The following is a 20,866-nucleotide window of genomic DNA, read 5'->3' as shown; positions in this document are numbered from 1 at the left end:
ATCCTCGTCCTCGTCCTCGTCCTCGTCCTCTCCCTGTTCCTCATCCTCGTCCTCGTCCTCTCCCTGTTCCTCGTCCTCGTCCTCGTCCTCTCCCTGTTCCTCGTCCTCGTCCTCGTCCTCGTCCTCGTTCTCGTCCTCGTCCTCGTCTATCCTCGCTCCCCTACCAACCCCGCCCCCCGTCACTATTAGCATCTTACGCTTTCTTTGAGCGCATTTCCAAGGTTGTTCATCGCACCAGGATAAGTGACCTGAACAAGCGTCATCGACCTCTGATGTTCCTTGCAGAGTTGCACCTGAATCGATAGACACTCTGTGTACTCTTGAATCGCTGATCGGAGGAGAGAATAGTTTTTCTGCACTGAGGTATGAGCGATTCGAAGACATGTACTCTTACTCTTTCAGAGCAAGCACCGTTGTCTTCCGCAACTGACCTGGATTGCAATATCCATGTACGAGTTCCCCAAGTTGTAATGCAAATTAGCTGATCCTGGCAGAAGTTGGAGTGCCCTACGTTGCATGATTTGAGTACCACCATTACCACAGCCATCATCATCATCATCATCATCATCATCATCATCGTCGTCGTCGTCGTCGTCGTCGTCATCATCATCATCATCATCATAGTCGTCGTCATTGTCATCGTAATCATCGTCATGATCATGATCATGATCATGATCATCACCATCATCATCGTGCTCGTCATCATCATCATCTCCATCATCATCGTCGTGGTCGTCGTCTACGTCATCTCCCACCTCTGGTACAACTGCGCGGATCTTTCGAATTCTCCCGTCCTGTGCAACACCGTCCCGAAGTTACTTAGGGTGAGATGGTCTGCCGGCCTGCAGCAACGTATGAGATAAGTTTCTCACCCTCAAGGAGAAGAGAGAAGGGAAGTGAGGGGAAGGGAAGGGACGAGAAGGGAAGTGAAGCGAGGAACGAGAGAAACAATGCAATCTAGCAATCCAGCAAGAATTGACCATCTAGCAAGAAGAGATCTCCTCTACACAACACACACATACACACACACTCTCTCTCTCCACATCTGTTGCAATCATTCGAGTTCAGCAGCATATCACGGCGTCTTACCGCATGACGATCGCCTCCTCGAAGAGAGCGAAAGATTCCTTAATGCGATGCTGCACCGTCCACTGTCAAACTCAACCTCCGCCCCCTTTCAGCTTACTCTCGCACTCCCCCCTCCCCCCCTCCCCCTTCCTCCTAGCGCTCCTCCTCCCCACCTCCTCCCTGCTAGCGCTCCTCCTCCCCACCACCTCCCTCCAAACGCTCCTCCTCCTTCCTCCCCAGCTCCCCCCCCCCCGCTTTTCCACTCCTTCCAGCGCTCATTCTCCCTCAACCACGACAGGTTTCCTTCACCCACCTGATCGGCCAAGATGACAGCAAGATTCATCCTCATCTGAGCATTGGTCGGGTCCATAGCTATCGACTTCCTGTAGCTCTGCTCTGCCCCCCCGTGCTCTCCCTTCTTGTTCTGTAAGGCTGCAAGCTGCCCGATGGAGTTTGCCGCAACTTCATGATCATTGCTCTGCGCAAGGACTTGGTACTCTTGAATGGCCTGCAGTCAAGCTAACGCATGGATCGTGAAAGATGGTACATGAGTGATGATGATGACAATGATAATGATGATGATAATAATGATGATGATGATAATGATGATGGAGATGATGATGATGATGATGATGATGGAGATGATGATGAAGATGGTGATGATGATGTAAAGCTGACCTCTTCATCAAACCCAGCCGACATGAGCATGTCTGGTAAACAATAGCGTCATTTTTATGCAGCATTTGCAGGACACGAAGAGGATGTAGGTCAATAATGGAAGAGGGTGAGGAAGAGAACGACGATGAAGGAAATCATGACGATGACGATGATGGGAGCATATTGTGGTATGCATGATAGTGATGTTGTAGTGATATTCACGCAGGTAGGAGAAGGAAATACAGCAGAGGTAATAGAAGGAGATCTTGCCTGCAAGTCCCTTCCTGTAGGAGGCGACAAGAGGATATGCTTTCACCACTCTCCTGTACTCGGATATTCCTTCCTGCTTCCACATCACGCCCATCCAACAAGCATTGTAATTGTCATCATCGTCATTACATCCTTACTTTCACCACGTACTCACTATCATGACATCGCTCATCATCACATACTTGTCGTTCTCAAACACTTGATCATCATTGCAGTCATCATCATAATCATCATCATCATCATCATCATCATTATCATTATCATCATCATCATCATCATCATCAACAACAACAACAACAACAACACCTCAGATCTTCCCAGCGAGTGCAGTGAGTTTGCTCTTGAGCAGATGACCTCCGGGACGTCTGGTCCGAGCCTGTGGGCTTGCTCCAGTACCTGCGCATGTTCCTGACTACCCGCCTCTCTCAGAGCTTGCCATCAAGACCTCCAAGGACTTGTCGAGCTCCTGCAGGTCAGCGTACAGCACTCCGAGATTGCACAGCACGGCCACACTGTTGGGATCAATCTTCATCGCTGTCTCCAGCACCCCTCGAGCCCCCCGCTTGTCCCCCGAGTCTCTCATCGCGTTCGCCATGTTGTTGTACGTGTCCACATGCTGCGGCGACAGCCTGCTTGCCTGCATGTAGCTGGCGATCGACCTCTCGTACTCCCTCTTGGAGTAGTAAGCGTTTCCAAGGTTGTAGGATGCTTTAGCCTCGTCTGGTTCCAACCTCCGCGCTGCTTCGTAGCTCTTGATCGCCTCGTCCAGCTTCCCCATCTGCCTTTGGATCGCTCCAAGGTTGAGCAGGGCAGACGCAGAGGCAGGAAGCATCTCCTTCACTCGTTTCAGCTTCTTCTCAGCCTCCTGCAGCCTTCCCGCCTCCACGTGGATAAATGCAAGCGCGTTCACAGCTGACACCGAGTTGGGCACGAGCTTCACAGCCTTGCTGTAGCAATCTTCTGCTTCTCTGCCCCTTCCACTGTCCTGCAGGAGCTGCGCAAGCCCCATCCAAGCCTCAAAGAACTTGGGCGAGGAGCGGATTGCCTCCCGGAAGCGGGCCTCTGCTGCGTGCAGATCTCCTCCCCTCGATGATTCAATGCCTTTGTTGTAGGCGACCGCTGCTTCATTGCTGTAGGACTGCTTCGAAGACTCGTATGCTGCAATCGTAGCCAAGAGCAGGAGAAAGAATCCCGACCCTATCGGGATCCGGAACCTTCCCATTCGGAATGCCTAGCGGATTTCCTCGGCAAGCAGCGAAGGAGGGCGATAGTATGATCCACACATGGGAATGTTAAGTGTACATAGATGCAAGCAATTGTCCGGGGGTATTGCAAGCAGATCTCCTCTCTGTACTCCTTGCGAACAGAATTTACGGACTGAAAACCTCGGGCGTCGTCAATCCTGGCTTCCTCCAAAGCTAAGATGGCAGGAGATAGTTGTTCTACTAGAGCTTGTCTTTCCTGCTGCCTAGTCTCTTCTTCTTTCTCCGCTCTGCACTACTGCTATCACTTGACGTCCCCATCGTCCTCCTCCCCTCCTTACTTGCTTCCAACCATTTTCGCTTGTCCGGTGAATTTAGTTACCAAACGTTGCGAGATCGAGTTTCTCCCTTCCCCATGCTCAGGGACGTTCGAGTCACCGCCCTTGGACCTGACGCTCGATGCGGATCAGCCTGTAGCCCCCGTGTGTCTCGTCCTTGACATCGTGAGGCAAGAAGATTGATGTCAAGACCTTCAAACATGAGAGATAGAAGTTGAACTTGATGGACTGAGGGAAGCGTTTTGAGTCCGAACATGCGATTCGAGTGCAATGGTGTTCATGGTGAGGACGCCGATGGTGAACAGTTTTCATGAGGTAAACTTGCAGCATGGCAGTCGTCCAATCAATCATTGGCTTCTCCTCGACGCAAGGAGGTAAACTTGCAGCATGGCAGTCGTCCAATCAATCATTGGCTTCTCCTCGACGCAAGGTTAACAAAATTGAGCTACACAAAACGGATACTGCCTTGACCGGGGAGCACAACCAGGAAAGCTTCCTATTCACCCTGAATTCGGACAAGATCGACTCTGACACCATCTCGACAGTTGTGAGAAAACCGAGTTGAGCTGAGGAGTGTGGACATCGTTGCTTTGAAGTTTAGCAGCAGTTGTTCAGTACATGTAATGGTTTGTAATGTGCATCTTAACTCTGTTTCTGTGTTCATTGTAACTGGAACATGAGTTAAGTGAAGGGACCATGCAACACCCAGAGCGTAATGCTTCCTTCTTGATCCTGCTCCTAACTGATCTGCTCATGTACGAAGCAGATTTGAGTAAAGAGGCTTAGCAAATCCATGGGTATGCAACGCGTCTTATGCAACATTAGAGAATATCAAAGTGCTTTCGTGTACATCACATCAATTGCTTTGTTGTCATTTGATCTCAGACCAGTGAATCTATCTTCACATGGTATCTTCAAATGAGGTGAAAACTGATTGAAGATGTGGCTTCAATGCTGGGATGTCCTGCAGATGAAGCTGGATTGGCGACAGTCTCGAGCTTGACATGTATCGAGCAATGCTTGACTGGTGCAAGCCTCTATCTGTTTGAAAGTTGTGATGTCCATGATGGACATCTTGGTGCTTCACCGACATTGCTTGCATCAACGAGAGGTCCAACAGCCAAGACAAGCCTAAAACAGCATATAGAAGGACAGGGGAAGGCGGAGGAAGGGAGATCTTCAAAGCTGAGGTCAGATCATACGTCTTGATCAATCACGTCGCACCTCCAAGCCTTCAAGCCACAGATACTTTCGATGACTCGCAACAATTGTGACGGACTAACAAGGTGTGGAACTCCCTGACGACAAGGTTGATGACGTGGACGATGGTACTGATGTTGTTCCATAAGACAACACAGACCGAGGAAGTTTAGGAATTTTCGTATGGTGTTTGAATCCGATTGTGTAAGCGTAAGAAGTAAATATTGAACGTAGCTGAAGACATCTTCTGGAGTCAGATTCGATTTATTTTAGGCTCTCCGGGAGTATCCATTCTCCGAAGTAACTCATACAACACGATTGAGGGCACAACACATTTGATATGGACTTTATCATTATCTGTTCCCTCTGGTAGCATCTCCTAGATTCAAATGTCTCTAAGTTTGCATTCATGATCGGATCGGATTGAGATAGTCGATAGCTTGGTTGAGATTCTTCTGAGGGACAAGATTGGTACTGAAATATGAGTGCAATCTTGAAGATACACGCCCGGTTTCTCACGCTGTGTGCACGGCATCATTCCAGAACGAGCAAGTCCTCGTCGCTGAGTTCTTCCTCCGACACAGGTGCACCACCTTTGGAATCGAGGCCAGCCGAACCGCTGAATGGGCTGGTGTGCATTCCCACTTCCACAAGCATTAGAATTCTCCTACGTGTACCCGTCTCAGCCCTGCCTTCGTCGTCAGTGCGTTTCATTCTTTTCTTGTTTGGTTCCACAACTGGAGGAACCCTTGCAGACCAGCCTTTACCTTTCCGCAGATGCAACAATAGCCATTCGGTGGTGGAACTTCTGGTTACGAAGTCCAGTTGATGCGCACTTGGTGAAATCTCCGACACCATACACACATTGACATCTAGATTGTGCGACAACAGCTTGAAGATTACGCTGTTTAACTGACTCGGTTGAAGGGGATCGGACAAGTTCTTGAACTGTGCTCCACCTTTCCACCTCTGCTTGTTTGGAACAGCCGGTCCCGCGAAAGTCCCGTCCCTGCCTTCGCTATCTTTGTTCCGTGTGTAGAAGCCCAAAGCCGCGGAATCGCAATGCTCCTGATCGCTCTCTTTTACAGGGACTAGGTTGCATACGCAAGAGGTAAGCATTTCCACGAAGCTTTCTCTGTTTGCTACAGAGGCAAGAATAGCGTCTACACTTCTGTCATCTGCCAAACCGCAATGAAAAGCGATGTTCTTCAGCAGGTCCTGAGGAGAAGACCAGCTGCTGATCATCATGACTACCGCCCCGAACGACTCCAGTAGACTCCCATCTCGCCTCCAAGCATCCACGCTCAGAGGGTCATATGAGGACATTGATTCCAGGTGAATCTTCTGCAAGACCTTAAGAGCTGAGACATAAGCGAAAGGCCTCCCCCCTCCAGCACCAACAGCTGTCGTGATAGGATCAAGCATTGCAGGAGGAAACCTCGAGGTCAGCTGCGCAAGAGCGGTACCTCGAATCATAGGAATCCCTTCCTCATTCAAGTCAACCATTACGGTCGATGCATGGCTATTCCGGGCTGGCGGATCATTTCCCCACACGTTCAGAGAAGCAAAACCCTTGGAGATGTGCAACTGGGAGACAGCTTCGTGTGCAGCAATCTGAAACATGCAATATCTCGACTCACAGCTCCAACTCAGTTTGCGCGAATGCTTTACATGATTGAACACCGAAGCTGAGAGACTTCGGAGGACAACGTGCGCCTCAGCATTCTTGATACTGTCATTTGCTGATCTGTACTGAGACAAGAAAAGGGTGCAGAGCATTGGATTTCCACAGTCCAGTATCTTAGGTACTGATGTCCTTCCGAAAATCCTCACCAGGATCTCTTCGTCTCCGTCTGACGGCAAGATGCATTCCGGAAGAGAGCGATGTGTCAAGCAGAGCATCATTTGACCAGTCTGGCGACTATGTTCAGATATATTCGAGACCTGCACGATATTCATGACCAAAGTGCTCGTCCCTAACATGATACAGTTGATTTGCGAGTTCGCTAACAATCTCTTGAAGAATACCAGCCTAGCAATTACTGAGAAGAAGCTAGTATCGTCGTGACGAGGAGGAAGCACCTCGTCCACAAGCACCCACCGCCTTTTCCATTCAGCTGCCTCTGCTATAGAGACTGGAGAAATATTGGGCAACTCATGCCATATCCAGCCGAGGACTCCCAGCACATACCACTTTGGATCTTCCCTAGCCAACTGTTTAGCGAAGTTGAAATTCAAAGCGGTCAAAGGATCTGATTCCTTTGATCCGGCAAATCGCGTTGTCAAGTTGCAAAGATCACAGTCGAGTGCCTTGTTGATCAGTCGCGTGATATGTTGCAAAGGCCTGTAGATGGGTTGCACCTTGAATTGGGAGTCTCCGTCATGCCCCACAAGGCTGAACAGAAAATAGATGCTGTCGTCCACGTTCCGAACAAAGTGATCAGCAGCGCAAAGCGACTTCCCACTCCCAGAACAAGCTTCTATAAGGCAGACGTAAGACTCCTCAGTATTCTCCTTGCCTTTCACCAGCATGCTAATGGGGTTCAAATCGCTAAATCGCTTGCTTGGTTTCACACGTGGTGATGTCGGCGTCCATTGAGCGTCCAGGCATTTTTCAAGGCATTCCTGCAAGGGCTTGGAAATCTGATTCACATCGCCAACTTGATTGGCAAACTCGCTCAATACTGCCAGCAATGGAGTTAGGGTTTAGCATTCCGGGCAAGTGTACAGACTCACTCGAAAAGAAATTGCTTGTATCTCCATCATTTTGCTGCGAGAGGAGTGCAAGCCTTGCAGTCTCGAGCTCTTTGGAAAGACGATCAAGATCTCCCTGTCCTCCATTGGCAACTGTTTGAAGCTCTGCTTCCTTCAGCCGCACTAGTGCCAAGGCAATCTTCTTCTGGTTTCCTTCATCTTGGGCATGGGCATGCTCTGCTTCCCTCAGCCGCACTAGTGCCAAGGCAATCTTCTTTTGGTTTCCTTCATCTTGGGCATGGGCATGCTGTGCTCTCCTCTGCTCTACTGCGAGGGCATGCTCTGCATCCTTCAGCCGCACTAGTGCCTCGGCAATCTTCTCCTTGTCTCCTCCTTGTTTGGCCAGGGCATGCTCTGCATCCCTCAGCTTTACTAGTGCCTCGGCAACCTTCTGCTTGTCTCCTCCTCGTTTGGCCAGGGCATGCTCTGCATGCTTCAGCTTGACAAGCAGTCTGGTAAGAGTGGGAGATTCACTCTCAGCTCCTTCAAGCACAGCCAGATCATGCTCTGCCTGTCTCAGACGGACTAAAGCTTGTGCTTTTTCAACCCCGTCGTCCTTGAGGAGCCACTCGTTCATTGCTTGAGTTACTCTCGCAACAGCCTGGGTCGTGTCCATTGGCGCCGATCGAACAGAGATTTCTCCTGGTAGGATCGGCTGTTGACTTTTGAGAGAAGGTCTTCAAGTCCGCCTCAGTTAGATTCTTTAATAAACGGGTACTTGATCTCTACAAAAGGTAGGTGGGGGTATAACAAGAAAGGCAGCAAGATGAACTTACAGCCATATATAGAATGTGCTCGTGGGTACGATGAGCATTCACCAAAGGTTTGAAATGAGGGGTAGGGGTGGTCCAAATTGTACCTTTGCACCGGAATAGATCTTGTTTCTATTTTTCGAAAATAGAGGTTTTCAGTTTCCGCGTTGTGGTACCCTACCTCCTCAAGGATATAGAAATACCCCTGATACTTGAGTTGCAATTCAATGAAAACCCCTCTTTTGGCAGCCAGAAGTACAGTGAGATTGTACAGGACCCCGGAAGAGATCCCTGAGATTGTATACCGAAGCCTGCCATGGTACCAATCATGGTACAGAAATAAAATTAGTCTAATTAAAACCAAATTATCGTTTACAACAGGGGTGGTTGAACCCATACACCCATCCCTTTGTGCAAACCTTTGTAGATCAGACGTGGGTAGGGTGTTTCTTCATGGCCCAAGAGGGCAGGGCTTTCAGGGGGTGGGGGTGTGGCAGATGACATTTGGTTTAAAACAATTGTTTTTTGATATTTTCGATTATTGAGGACCCCATTGGCTACCACGGGTTGCAATACTCCAACAAGTACGGGTGGAGGTCCCGAATCTGGGGTACGTCAAGAAAAAGACCAGGTACTTTTAGTTTCGAGGCGAGGATGAAGATGGGGTAGGGACCCTGGCGGGGGGAGTAGGGGTACCCAAAGAATCGCGGTCCTACATCTGATCGGAGGCCGACGTGATCCAGAAGGGGTGGGTGGGGTGATAGTATAAGGGAAATATAAGGGGGTGGATGCTCATCAACAACTCTTCTGTAACTCTGATCGTGTTGACCCATTTGATCATATACAAATGCTTTTATTTTTGTCATAATAAATACAAATAAATCTAAATTTACCACATATCCATACGGATACTCAAAGTTATGTGTTTTTAGACCAACATGTGCTACCAAGAAATCTTGCAAATTGTGATATTAAATTTTATGGTTTTAAAGAGGTCAACACACCCTCCCCGTATTCCAGAGCAATCTCGCACTCTTGGCTGTACCACCGTACTTTGTACAATTGTGCAGTCCGATGTAGTAATTTTTGTACTCATTTTTATTACCACAAAGATAATTCTACATACAAATGTAACTACCATAAATTACCTAAAATAAGGTCAAAACTTATGGTACACATCATCTCCGCATCTGTACCAAAGAGATATTAGTTGTTATTAATTGTAGTGAAAACACTATTGAAATCAATTTCATCAATACAGATTTATTGTACCGTAATTGCAAACGTACGAAATATTTCGAAGGTACGAAAAGTTGCCACGTCCAACCTACCCCACCAGGGGGTCCTCACCCCTACCCCCTCAATCTGCACTCACTCCTGTTCGCTCTGCATTCTCATACCCCGCCGTGGCGGCGTCTCCAATCCTCTCCCGCGCGCTTGTTGGGCACACTGGCAGCTACCACTGCCAGTCTTGACGTCCTCAGCGGATATCTCTCTTGTCTTACACTCGTTCTGTGGAAGGCAGCGCAAGTCTGGTTTGTTGGCTCTGTGAGGACAGGGTTTGAGTTGCTTCGGTTCTTTCGAGAACCTACAGGATTATTGTTCTGTCTGTGAGCTTCGTTCACACAGTCTGAGTGATTTCTTCGAACTCTCTTACCCTTCCGACTCTTTCAGACGGTGTGAAAGCATTGGATGATTGAATCGAGGAGGACCAGTTTTGAGCTGTTTTGCAACTGACTGTAATAATCACCGGTCTATCTGTTCGAGTTGTTCCCAAAGAAGGCCATACAGATCTCCTGCAGTCTCTCCTCGGCAGGTTGGCTAAGGTTGCCAATAGAGGCAACTTTTTGACTGACAACAAGTGCAAGGGGGTTGCGGCAGGGGCCGCACCCCCTCCTCGAATCTTGTGGCATTCGTTCCAAGTGAACTATATGTGCAACTGAAATGAATCCTATGTCATATTAGGAATACGGCAAATCGTGCGAGTGCGCGAAACGCCGACTTCTTATAACATGTACTTTTGATCTCACACAAAACGTGGGGTTTCTTCACCCCTCTCAAGGCAGGATATAGTTTACAGCTGCTGTGCTCTGCCGTTCTTGGTATCAAGAAGAAGAAATAGAATTTTATTCGGATTTCCAAGTTGTATCTTATTGGAACAATTTTCATTTCAGTCAGCACCTTTCTGTGCAGAACAATTTCAGAACTGAATCGTGTATATAGTCAATTTGCAATTTCGGGAATTCACATCCTGAGATTCTACAAACAAGAAAAACAAAACAAAAAATTCGAGAGAAATTACCAAAGAAACTCTATCATATAAAATTTACCTTGATTTTCAATCATGAACTTCGAAACAGGAGTTGACATTCCCAATACTTCCATGTCCCAGTGTGCTGGAAGACTCAAGCGATCAGTTTCGTCATCGACTCTGTTCAAGGAAGATGTCTTGGGTGTCAGCATTTTCAAGTCGCCACCCCGCAAACGTTCAGAGCTTGAGCGTCTTGTACAGGAAAGTGTCCATATTCAAGTGAAGGTCAAGGATTTGCTCCTTGATAAAATGTTGCGAGTCGAATGCCGGCCTGATTCCATTTTCCTTGAATTGAAGGAAAGAATCCAATCTTACCAGGGTCATAATCGGCTACGGATCATTCCGTCACATATCCAGCAGATTTCTTTCAACGGGGAGGAGTGCGCGGACGATATGAAGGTATTTAGCCAGGTTTGTAAACAACCTGGTACTGAGAAAGTTGAAACAGGTTAGGGATTTCGTACGTGCTCAGCCCAATGTTTGTCTTGCTCTTGAACCTAGAGTCACTGAATTGGTAAGAAGCATTATTTGATTGATATTCCCATAAATTCGTTGGTTGCAGGTCAGTTTCTTCCTAGCATCTGTCACAGACATGAGTCTTGCAGCTCAGAACCTCCCGGAAGCCGTTCAGTTAGGTGCTCAGGAGGAGGAGCAGCCGTTCTTTGGAGAAGAAATGGAAGGCATTGATGGAAGCACGACGTCAACTGCTTCTTCTCAAGTCAATACAGTGACGAGCCCATGTGTCACAAGTCCATCGAGTAGTCCTCGACACAACTCTCTTGTATCGGATTCTTCGGCCTTGATCACAAGTGTAAGTCCTATCACCATTCCCGGCTGCATCAAAGCCACAAACAATGATCTTGACAATGGCAAGTGGAACAACTGCCAACTCAGCGAGCTAAATACCGAGTGCTCGTGGGATTCAATATTGTCGGCTAAGACGACCCCTACCTCGGATGCCTCGTACTTCGATATCTACGAATGCAGCACCGAATGTGAGGGTAGTGGCATGATTGGAATGCTCTATAACGACATCAAAAAGACTCCGTCCAATCCATCGGCTGAAGGCATGTTGGACACGTATCTTCTGCACGGAATACAAGCAGGCGGGGGAGTTTACTCTTCCCAGTTGCACATAATATTCCGGGATCGTGGAGCAAAAGAAATGTGCATCCCTCTCCTTCAGAGGCAGAAGCTCGGTGCATTAGAGCAGCTGGTTTTGGAAGTACAAGGTGGTCTGCGATATGGTCATGCACCAGAAGTCCTGGAAAACAAGTCTTTCGATTCTGAATGGACCTGTAATTCTCAGGATTGTGATTGGGATCGCCGGCCGCAGTTGCCCAGGCTCTCTGATTTCGATTATGGAGATTTGGTGGACAACTGCTGTGGTGGTACGTACATCATGCGAAATGCTGCTGGAGCCAAGACCGCGATCTTCAAGCCCACTGATGAGGAACCTTATGCTCCATTCAATCCGAAAGGATTTACTGGCATGATGGACGTGTACTCTGAAATGAAAAGTGGAATCAAAGTTGGTGGAGGAGCTGCTCGGGAATGTGCTGCATATCTGTTGGACCATGAAAGTCGTGCCAAGGTTCCTTGCACTACTATGCTTCGAATCTCTCATACTACTCTGCTGCCCAAGTCTGAAGCTGAGGTTCAGATCAAAGTCGGTTCGTTGCAGAGGTTCCATGAGCATGACTGCACAGCGGAAGATATTGGCACCTCGCTGTTGGATGTCGAACAGGTTCATTACATTGGCATATTGGATGTCCGCTTGTTCAACATGGATCGGAACTCGGACAACCTTCTGGTCAATCGTCATCATTCTGGCAAAGTCTCTCTGATTCCTATTGACCACGGTTACGTGCTTCCATCCTTCAAACACCTTGAGGTGGCAAATTTATTTTGCTTGCTGAGTGCCAAAGTTCTGATGTTGAGCGCAGGATGTGAACACTTGTTGGTTGCACTGGCCTCAAGCTAAGAAACCTTTCAGTGCCGACACCTTGTCGTTCATTGAGAATCTGAATGCCGATGAAGAGATGGAAATGTTGAAGACCACTTTGGGTCTGCCGGAAGAATGCTTGATCACCCTGTTTATCGGGACCACTTTGATTCAGAAAGCCGCCTTGTCAGGACTCACCTTGCACGAGATTGGCACTTTGATGGTGAGCATTGATCCTCCCATTGCCTTTACAGACTTCTGATCCTTCAGTACAGATGCGCCCTGGTTATGACATGCCATCTGAAGTTGAGCTTGCTGTTAGGAGAGTCCTTGCCGTGTGGACCGAATCTGATGGAGTGAGTGTTTTGAAATCACTATTAGCTTCCGAGATTAGTGAGATGATTGTGTCTAAGAACCCTTCTCCTTAAGTGTGGCTGAGAATGGATAATTTGCATCCTGATGATCGTCGTTTGTAGTAAATCTTGGTAAATTCGAAACTATGAAGTCTCAGCCTTGACTGATGTCTCGATCTCTCATCGATGATCATACTCGGCTGAGCCTCCGAGACTTCAATTTTCAAATTGCACTTCTAGGTGCCGCGCATGATGAGATTCAACGCTCAGGCTGGCCTCCGACAAGTGGAACCGTTCGACTCAGGCCGACTCCCGTTGCCCGCCCGCACTCAGTGTACGGTCCGACAATCAACTAAAGTTTACTCGAAGTTGAGTCAGTCTAAGTCACCCGACGGGCCGGCCGGGCCGGAGCGTCGGAGTCCAAAGTGACTTTCTCTTTACTCTAAGCCTTTTTTAGTTACTCAAACCCACCCACCTCTGGACTTCAGCCATTTTCCACTCAACGGTAGGGGTCCTCTTCAGAAACTCTTCAACGGCAGTTTCTCTGGTACCCCACCACCCCTTCGCCCTTCCCTCCCTCCTCCCCTCCTTCTCTCCCCCCACTCCAGCTCCTGCCGGACCCCTCGCAGCTTCCTTGATCCCTTGCTGGTCTCTTGGACTGCTCCTCCACCTGCCTTCGTCTCCTGTGCCTCCCTTGTACCCAGAGCAGACCTCGAGTACTCTTGCTCATTGTGCTAAGATGGAGAACAACGAGAACAGTCCCTCTACTATCCTGACGCCCAAGTTAAGGAGCAGGAGGCCTCTGTCGGTGATCAACAGCAACCTCGTACGATCTCCAGTCGTCGACAAGCCTTCCAAGACACCTTCGAAGGTCGTCCTTACCTCAGAAGAGAAACAGGTCTCGAGCTACGATCAACAGCCAGAACAGGAACGACATGAGCAGGTGCAAGAACAAGCCCCGCTCCCCCGCAGCTCTTCCTCTTCGCCTTACAAGGTCGCTTCACTCCTCCTCCCGGCATTTGTTGCTCTCTTGCTCCAGGCCGCCGTCCATAACGGCGGACAAGAGACGGCAAGCCGCGACTCCTTCCGCGTCAAGATCGCCTCGTGGCGCAAAGAGGCAGCGCTTGAGTGGAGGGCATCGACCCAGTCTCGCAGCCTCGACGCCTCTGAGGAAGCAGGTTGGGGCCCCTGCGCCTTCAAGAGCCTCCACGAGTGGAGGGCAAACGCAGCAGAAGAGTGGCGGCAGTCGGCTGAGGCGCGAGAACTTCACAGGAAGGAAGAGGGGACTCGCTTCCCAGTCCCGGGCGACGTGGCCGAGTGGAGGAGGAGGACGTCGAGCGAGTGGAGAGGCTTCGTAGATGCAGCAGCAGACAGGACAAGAGGGGCAGACTTGAGCGTTGCATTCCTACAGCTCAAGAACGCTGACCCGCTCCGAGTGTCGTGGAGCCCTGTCAAGAGGTACGATGTCCCGAGCTGGGCGTGAAGGGAGGGAGCAAGGTAGAGGAGTAGAGAGGAGGAGAAGGAGGGTAAAGAACGCGGATGAGTCTGGCGACAACGGTTCATGACGCATCAACAAGACAGCGTACAGTCGAAGTAGATGGTTGACACTAACAATAAAGTCATCACTGAAGATTCAGCCGTTGGTCGTCGAAAGTGTTGCACAAGATCTCTTGCATGGTCAGCCCGACGCTGCGTGATGTCATCATGCAAGGGCAACGAGGGGGGCCCACTCGGCTTACCAGGGCTGAGAAGTCTCCTTCAACTCCACGCGCAGCACCAACATCACGCCAGCATGCGGGTCGACCTATGAAAGCTCGGTGAATGCAACGTGACAGGTTACTGTAACTGCTGCTCCCCCCTCTTGATTTTTGGCCAGCAGATCTTCTTCAATTCTCCCACCTCGATTTTCTATCTTTTCTCACAAGCTCTCTTCTCCTCCCCTCCTTTCCTCCACAGACGCATCACAAGTCGTACCTCGATCTCAAAGTCCTTGGCAAACATCCCCAAGTCTCGCTTCCTCCAGACATCTCGGACGAGAACCACGGAGTCTTTGCTCCGCCGCCTCCAGCTCTCCATCCCCTTCCCCTTCGCCACTTGGCTCCACTTGACCCCCATCGTCCTGTCCGGCACGTCCAGTCAAGGAGGGAGACAGGCGGCTCGTCTTTCCCTCACCTTCGCTTCCCCGAACGGTTCAACAGCAGCAGTGCTGCTCGTCGATAGTGCAATTTTTCACCATCTGCACGCTCCCTATGCGTTGAGAAGGTCAGCAAATACCTCAGCCTCCCTTCCCTTCCTCCTCTCTCAAACATTCGCACCCTGTCCCCTTCCTTCCCAGGAAGCAACTCTCCTGCCTCTCCCTCCACCTTCTCTTCATCCCCTGCCTCTCCCTCGAGACGACTCACGATAATGGACGGACCCAGACATCCAAGTTTGACTGCACGCGGCAGGTGTAAGTGAAGAAGTGCAAGAGAGTTTGTCTCTGACCTTAACATCTCGAGAAATCCGGAATCCAGGGATCCCATCACGATCTTGACTAATCGCCAGAACCTGGACGAGATGGGGAGGAGAGGAGGAAAAGGAGGGACAAGGAGGGCGTGACGAGAGGGACAGAGGGAGAGGAGAGGAAAGAGACGATTCAGCCATTCTCCGCTTCTCCTTCCTCCATGATGTACCTCTGGGTTGGTGTAGATTTCCAGCGCCTCCTTGGAAATCGTCCTCACGTCGACTCCGATGAAGATGGGAGCTGCAAGGATGGACCAGAGTGACATCTAATGCATGAAACCGTCAGAGCGGCAAGAATTTCAGACGAGAAACAGATGCGGGAACGGGGTCGAATCAGAGGGAGGCTCTCACAGGAACCCGAGAGGAAGAAGAGATATTGAGGAACGAGGAACGAGGAACGAGGAACGAGGAACGAGGAACGAGGAACGAGGAACGAGGAACGAGGAACGAGGAACGAGGAACGAGGAACGAGGAACGAGGAACGAGGAACGAGGAACGAGGAGGGGAAAATGGAGGGCGGGGGGGGGGGGGGGAGCAAGACCTGCGCTCGATACTCTGACAGAGTTTGTCCTTTGGAGCCAATCTGAACCAACGATCAGATGGAGAAGAAGAACTTGTCAACGAGGAAGAGGAAGGAAGGCTCACCTGCAAGAAGTCGAAGGAGCTCCACCTCGCCCCATAGCTTCCTCCTGCACCGCACATGAGCCTTCTGCAGTTACCCCCACGTGTGCCTGTACGCTCACCAAGTCCCGCAAGCCTGTTGACGTCGTTCTTCATCACTGCATCCACGGCTTTGTTCCACCCGTCGAAGTTATCCTGACAAACGTGAGAGTGAGTGGATCAGAAGGTTGTCCACTGCTGCGGTGCAGGGACGTCGGAGAGCGGGAGATGAGACTCACTGGAACGTCGTTGCTAACACGCCAGACATTGCAGTACTCGTGCTGAAATGGGGAAAGGAAGTGAGCTCGTCCTGAGCACATCAGCAGCGAGAGCTTGCCTGTCCGTTCCTCCATGGTGCATCCATGTAGTTCGAGCATTCGTAGATTACGCTGTCCTTCCGTTTACTGTCCACATACATGTCAGATCGCAAGAGGAGCCTTCCGAGTCAAATCCACTCGCCTTCGTCTTGTCAGGGCCCTGTCGATGGCCCTTCTGACATCAGCGTACGCCGTCCTGCGCATGGAGGTGGTTGTGTTGCAGATGCAGTTCTTCAAGTACCCCACACCCCACTCGCCCACCCACAAGTCGATGTCTTCCTGCAAGTGCCCATAGCTCCCCAGCTGCCCGCTCCCCGCCTCTCCCGCGCAAGAGAAGTGTCCGGGCGTTGTATACAAGCCCAGCGTGAGGTTGAGTGCTCGAAGAAAGTCTGCGACGTCCTTCATTCCATGAGGGAACTTGGCCTGATCCGCTTGCAGTCCCTTCCCTGCTTCACGAGTTGTGGACTGCCAAGAGTCGTCGACATGGAGTATGGTGTATCCTGCATCTCGCAGTCCTGTCGCGACCATGGCTCCAGCAATCTCCTTGATCGTTTTCTCGTTTGTTTGCGGCCAACCGTCTTCCTTTCCGAGGCCATACCACGACGACCATCCCAAGGGAGGCCTGTCTGCAGTCCTCGTCTCATCTGAGCTGCAAAAGATGACGAAAGTGAGAGCAAAGAGCACTGTAAGCCATGCGCGCATCCTTCGGCGTTGGAAGGAGTGCGGGTGCTAAGCGTTCGGGTTTACCAGAAGGCATGGAGAAGGCGCTATGCAGGATCACAGTCAGCAAAACGAAAGAGAGCACTAGAAATATTCGGTAGATGTAGCTAATAGTGTTTGACATGAATACACCGAAAGGGAAAGAAAAGAAACGGGAAGAGGCTGAGGGAGATGACGAAAAAAGGAGAAGCGGAAGATTGGTGAAAATGAGGAAACGAGCATCAGGGGAGAAGGAAAGGAGAAGGACAGGAGAAGGACAGGAGAAGGACAGGAGAAAGACAGGAGAAGTACAGGAGAAGGACAGGAGAAGGACAGGAGAAGGACAGGAGAAGGACAGGAGAAGGAAAGGAGGACGAGGTGGACGACGACGACGAGGAGGAGGAGGAGGAGGTACAATGCTTCTCTCACCTTCCATGCCTTTCTGGCGCCCTTACCAAGCATGGCGGCACCTTTTAGACTCAGAATAGGGGGTAGGGTGGCGTGGAGAGTCTACTGCAGAAGGGGTACTTGTTCCATGGAGTCAACATTGACCGGTACTTCTCGGCAAAGAAAGTCTACATTCCTGATGGTACAGATTGAGGTTTCTCATCATAGTGGCGGGGGTAGGGTAGGGTGATGACCAAGTAGGTGGTGTCATCCAAAAACAAATAGAAGATAAAAGATGAGAGTTCCCTTTGAGTATTATCGCCCGGCCCCCGGCGGGCCCAGCCCGGGCCGGGCCCGGGCCACACACGTGACTCAGTGACGACTGAGGCTCCGCTCGCCGGGCCGGGCCCGGGCCCACCGGAGGCTTCGGAGTCCGACTGGCCGATTACTATGACTCAGACTCAAGACCCAGTGATGAGTGGGGGCTGCCGCGCCGGGTCACAGAAAAGACCGACGGTGGCATTACTAGTCACTGTCAACTTAGTCACGTAGTAAGTTACTTGCCAATCAGTACAAGGACGATGAGGAGAGGCGAGGAGGCAAAAGACAGGATCGTTGATCGTCAAGTTCCGGCTGACAACGGGCCCCGGTGATCGGACTGGCAGCGGTGGCCCGGGCAGGCGGGCCCGGCGCCGGGGTCGCGGGCCCGGCCAAGGCCCTAAACCAAAATCCTCGAACTTCCTGCCGGCGGCAAGGGGGTTGCATCTCAGTACAATATCAAAGAGGGGGGGTACTGAAGTACCCTCTCAGTTTCTTCACCCTGCCTTTTCCCTTGTTAGATTGACTTGGGTTACGGTGGGTGTATGACCCCTACCCTGCAGTCACTAACCTGGACACCCCAACGGTAACTAGTACTGCAGCAATCTGAGCCCTACCATACAAACTACTACAGGTAGGACGCTGGGGGGTGCTCTGAACTCAAAATACCCCTGATTTTACGCAAGATTTGTGGGGTAATGATGAGCTTCTGCACCATATGGAGGGGAGGGGTGAGTACCCTCACCCCCACCCAGTAGCTTCAAGGTCCTTTTGACCACCCTACCTACTATTTACCTGCACCACCCCTGTTTCCGTAATCTCCGAACACTACCCCATCATTTGTTAAACCCGATTGCAATCCCATCACCCTATCCAAATACGATACCACCCCTTAAAGTTTGGACCCACCCTGTATCAATCACGAAAAGTCAATACAAATAACCGGTACACAATCGTGCTATGACGTCATGGACCCCCCAGTCACAAACCCCTACCCCCAATATGCAAGGCCAATCTTGTACCACCCTACTACCTTTTGATCACTTGCCCCATGGCGAAACATTACCCGAATGCCGGCAAGCATACGAGATATGAAAGAGCAGCGACAAGATGTAGAAGCGGAGGAGGAGGAGGGGGAGGAAGAGCAGGAGTACATGAAGAGCAGTTGAAGGGAGATGTGATGATGGCTGTGATGGTGTGGGACAGGGCGTCGCAAGGAAGGCGCAATCGGGGCAGCTGAATTGTGGTGCTCGGGAGTGAAAGTGGAGCAAGGGATACCGGGAAGGATCAAGTGAGCGAGTGCGCTGGACTTCATTTGTGGGAGCTAGGACGTATCAGAGCATCGGATGGTGTGTGAGGGAGGCGGAGGAAAAGTTTGAAGTTCATGAGTGTGTGTAAATCGTGTGATGGAGGTCAAAACACCTCTAGATAGCTGAGGCAGGAAGTTGCTGATGCCCACGAGGCAGAGGAACGAGACAATGACATGTTCGCATGTCTCGTCTGATAGATTCACCATGATTCGCAGGATCTGACATCTGTGCCGATCAAGAGCCATGGAAACCTAGCCCAGCAGGGTACAGCGCAGAGGAGAACCTGTTCAGTCCGCCTGCGCTGGATTCCTTGCATTCCTCCGAGGCGTCATCAGGAAGGGATCAGGCACCGTCGTTAAGACTTGAAGATGCAGTCGTTCACGGAATCCATGGGAGCGTTTGGGAAGGAGACGAGTATCCTCAATCGATTTCTCTTCCCAGTATGTCTTTGCTCTTTTTCAGTCGATATGCCCCGATAAGGTTCAACAGGCGCCGGCTGCGAGCTACAGCTGGGCATCTTTCGAGGGAGAGCTCATGTAAGCTGCATGCTTGTCCATGATGAACCCTGGGGGGATGACTGCGATCATGGCAGGTGCATAGTGGGGAGGGAAGGGAACATCGTTCCCTGCGCGGTGATGCCAGGCATGTCCTCCAAGATTGTGGTGAGGAGCAGGAGCAGCGGGTGAGGGAGGATGATAGTCCTGAGCTGAGAGTGCTCCCAGGATGACCCGATGCAGCCTTTCATGTTCGATGATCCAGCCTCCAACATAGTGATCTACTGCCATGCCAACGGGGAGGATGTCGGGGTGCTCTACGAGGCTGGTCACTGGCTCTGCGACACGCTGGGAGTTCATGTCCTCATCCCGGAGTACCCAGGTATGTGCCGGAGATGAGAGCATGCGGTTGGAGGAGTGAAATTCTTCTCTTCCTCCCTCCCTCCCTCCCTTCCTCGTCCCTCCTTCCTTCCCTTCCTTGTCCCTGCTCCTCGTCCCTCCCTCCCTCCTGTATCAAATTCCATTCATCCTCTTATCTCCCGTTCCTCCTCCTCCTCCGCATCTCGCCCTTTCCGCCTTCCACCGCAGGCTATGGAGTCGCGCCGGACAGTCCGAACGAGCTCTCTGTGAACCGAAACATCTTGGCCGCCTATGAGTTCGCCGTGAAAGGTTTGGGGACCAGCATGCAGTGGGACGGGGCGGTGACGTGGCATAGGCCTGCACTGGGATCCCAAGAGGGTGATCTTCTTCGGTCGATCGATAGGAACCGGGCCCGCGGTCAAGTTGGTGAGATCCATTTCATCCTGTCCTCTCCTGTCCTCCTGTCTTCTCCTGCCGCCTCTCCTCTCCTCCAAGGGCCGCCCATCAACCCGCCTCCCTCCTCCCTTTTATCCCTTGTGGTTGTGACGTTGACTGTGTTGCGCTGACAGGCATCAGAGCTCGAGTGTGGAGGGTTGATACTTGTTAGCCCGTACACTTCGATCAAAGATCTTGTTTCACAGGTCTGCGCTCCTCCCTCCTCCCCCCTCCCTCCTCCCTCCTCCCTCCTCCCTCCTCCTCCTCTCCCTACCCCCCTTCCTCCCCCAAACCTTCCGTTGGATAAGAGTATCACTCGCGGGTCGACAGCATGCAGGCATTGTGACGTCCTGGCTGACGGCGGAGCTGGCGAATCTGTATCCCTCGGACGATTGCATCGCAAACGTTTGACTTTCTGCTTGCGGCGGATGTGAGTTTGTCTAAGACGTCAAGGCAGGTCAGATGTCCCTGCTTGATCGTCCATGGCGCCACGGATAGAGTGATTCCCTGCGATCAAGCGCGTCGGCTGCACGC

The 20,866-nt window shown here is 51.0% G+C and overlaps 9 protein-coding genes across 9 annotated transcripts in view; 3 read left to right on the top strand and 6 right to left on the bottom strand.

The window, feature by feature from the left end:
- The window catches only part of GUITHDRAFT_113102 (hypothetical protein), a gene marked incomplete at both ends in the record, with an annotated part of 2,672 nt that extends 896 nt beyond the window's left edge, over positions 1 to 1,776 (bottom strand). The window contains 8 exons of the mRNA XM_005827762.1: positions 198 to 248; positions 294 to 353; positions 432 to 481; positions 530 to 766; positions 820 to 842; positions 1,090 to 1,139; positions 1,382 to 1,576; positions 1,747 to 1,776. Of these exons, the coding sequence (XP_005827819.1) occupies positions 198 to 248; positions 294 to 353; positions 432 to 481; positions 530 to 766; positions 820 to 842; positions 1,090 to 1,139; positions 1,382 to 1,576; positions 1,747 to 1,776 (696 nt within the window). The remainder of the gene's footprint in view (positions 1 to 197; positions 249 to 293; positions 354 to 431; positions 482 to 529; positions 767 to 819; positions 843 to 1,089; positions 1,140 to 1,381; positions 1,577 to 1,746) is intronic.
- A 631-nt stretch (positions 1,777 to 2,407) lies between these two features.
- On the bottom strand, positions 2,408 to 3,217 carry GUITHDRAFT_142459 (hypothetical protein; the record flags this gene model as incomplete). Its single annotated transcript, XM_005827761.1, has 1 exon — positions 2,408 to 3,217. One exon carries the CDS (start codon positions 3,215 to 3,217, stop codon positions 2,408 to 2,410), a length of 810 nt encoding a protein of 269 aa, XP_005827818.1.
- A 378-nt stretch (positions 3,218 to 3,595) lies between these two features.
- GUITHDRAFT_154022 (hypothetical protein) lies at positions 3,596 to 4,186 on the bottom strand. Its single transcript, XM_005827760.1, has one exon. The coding sequence runs from the start codon at positions 3,884 to 3,886 to the stop codon at positions 3,632 to 3,634; it is 255 nt and encodes an 84-aa protein (XP_005827817.1). The 5' UTR covers positions 3,887 to 4,186; the 3' UTR covers positions 3,596 to 3,631.
- A 3,163-nt stretch (positions 4,187 to 7,349) lies between these two features.
- GUITHDRAFT_142458 (hypothetical protein) lies at positions 7,350 to 8,105 on the bottom strand (the record flags this gene model as incomplete). Its single annotated transcript, XM_005827759.1, has 1 exon — positions 7,350 to 8,105. One exon carries the CDS (start codon positions 8,103 to 8,105, stop codon positions 7,350 to 7,352), a length of 756 nt encoding a protein of 251 aa, XP_005827816.1.
- A 1,522-nt stretch (positions 8,106 to 9,627) lies between these two features.
- On the bottom strand, positions 9,628 to 10,427 carry GUITHDRAFT_154021 (hypothetical protein). The gene has a single exon (XM_005827758.1). The coding sequence runs from the start codon at positions 10,152 to 10,154 to the stop codon at positions 9,996 to 9,998; it is 159 nt and encodes a 52-aa protein (XP_005827815.1). The 5' UTR covers positions 10,155 to 10,427; the 3' UTR covers positions 9,628 to 9,995.
- Positions 10,428 to 11,954: 1,527 nt separating this feature from the next.
- On the top strand, positions 11,955 to 12,999 carry GUITHDRAFT_88626 (hypothetical protein; the record flags this gene model as incomplete). Its single annotated transcript, XM_005827757.1, has 3 exons — positions 11,955 to 12,446; positions 12,499 to 12,720; positions 12,773 to 12,999. 3 exons carry the CDS (start codon positions 11,955 to 11,957, stop codon positions 12,923 to 12,925), a joined length of 867 nt encoding a protein of 288 aa, XP_005827814.1. The 3' UTR covers positions 12,926 to 12,999.
- Positions 13,000 to 13,589: 590 nt separating this feature from the next.
- GUITHDRAFT_113098 (hypothetical protein) lies at positions 13,590 to 14,333 on the top strand (the record flags this gene model as incomplete). Its single annotated transcript, XM_005827756.1, has 1 exon — positions 13,590 to 14,333. One exon carries the CDS (start codon positions 13,590 to 13,592, stop codon positions 14,331 to 14,333), a length of 744 nt encoding a protein of 247 aa, XP_005827813.1.
- A 62-nt stretch (positions 14,334 to 14,395) lies between these two features.
- On the bottom strand, positions 14,396 to 17,494 carry GUITHDRAFT_164562 (hypothetical protein). Its single transcript, XM_005827755.1, has 14 exons — positions 17,458 to 17,494; positions 16,472 to 17,096; positions 16,350 to 16,416; positions 16,252 to 16,293; positions 16,096 to 16,168; positions 15,998 to 16,041; positions 15,894 to 15,935; positions 15,523 to 15,618; positions 15,335 to 15,397; positions 15,253 to 15,284; positions 15,023 to 15,097; positions 14,825 to 14,969; positions 14,590 to 14,654; positions 14,396 to 14,539 (listed from the first exon to the last, which is right to left on the bottom strand). The coding sequence occupies exons 2-14, from the start codon at positions 17,029 to 17,031 to the stop codon at positions 14,473 to 14,475; spliced, it is 1,371 nt and encodes a 456-aa protein (XP_005827812.1). The 5' UTR covers positions 17,032 to 17,096; positions 17,458 to 17,494; the 3' UTR covers positions 14,396 to 14,472.
- Positions 17,495 to 19,256: 1,762 nt separating this feature from the next.
- Positions 19,257 to 20,866, top strand: part of GUITHDRAFT_164561 (hypothetical protein) — a gene marked incomplete at its 3' end in the record, with an annotated part of 4,391 nt that continues 2,781 nt past the window's right edge. Inside the window, exons 1-7 of the mRNA XM_005827754.1 lie at positions 19,257 to 19,483; positions 19,533 to 19,579; positions 19,636 to 19,705; positions 19,766 to 19,919; positions 20,126 to 20,206; positions 20,253 to 20,323; positions 20,467 to 20,538. Coding sequence (XP_005827811.1) covers positions 19,412 to 19,483; positions 19,533 to 19,579; positions 19,636 to 19,705; positions 19,766 to 19,919; positions 20,126 to 20,206; positions 20,253 to 20,323; positions 20,467 to 20,538 — 567 coding nt within the window. The 5' untranslated portion in view covers positions 19,257 to 19,411. The remainder of the gene's footprint in view (positions 19,484 to 19,532; positions 19,580 to 19,635; positions 19,706 to 19,765; positions 19,920 to 20,125; positions 20,207 to 20,252; positions 20,324 to 20,466; positions 20,539 to 20,866) is intronic.

Source organism: Guillardia theta, assembly GCF_000315625.1.
Source record: "Guillardia theta CCMP2712 unplaced genomic scaffold GUITHscaffold_64, whole genome shotgun sequence".
In the NCBI taxonomy this organism is placed as follows: domain Eukaryota; class Cryptophyceae; order Pyrenomonadales; family Geminigeraceae; genus Guillardia; species Guillardia theta.
This window is presented reverse-complemented; position numbering and strand designations above follow the sequence as displayed.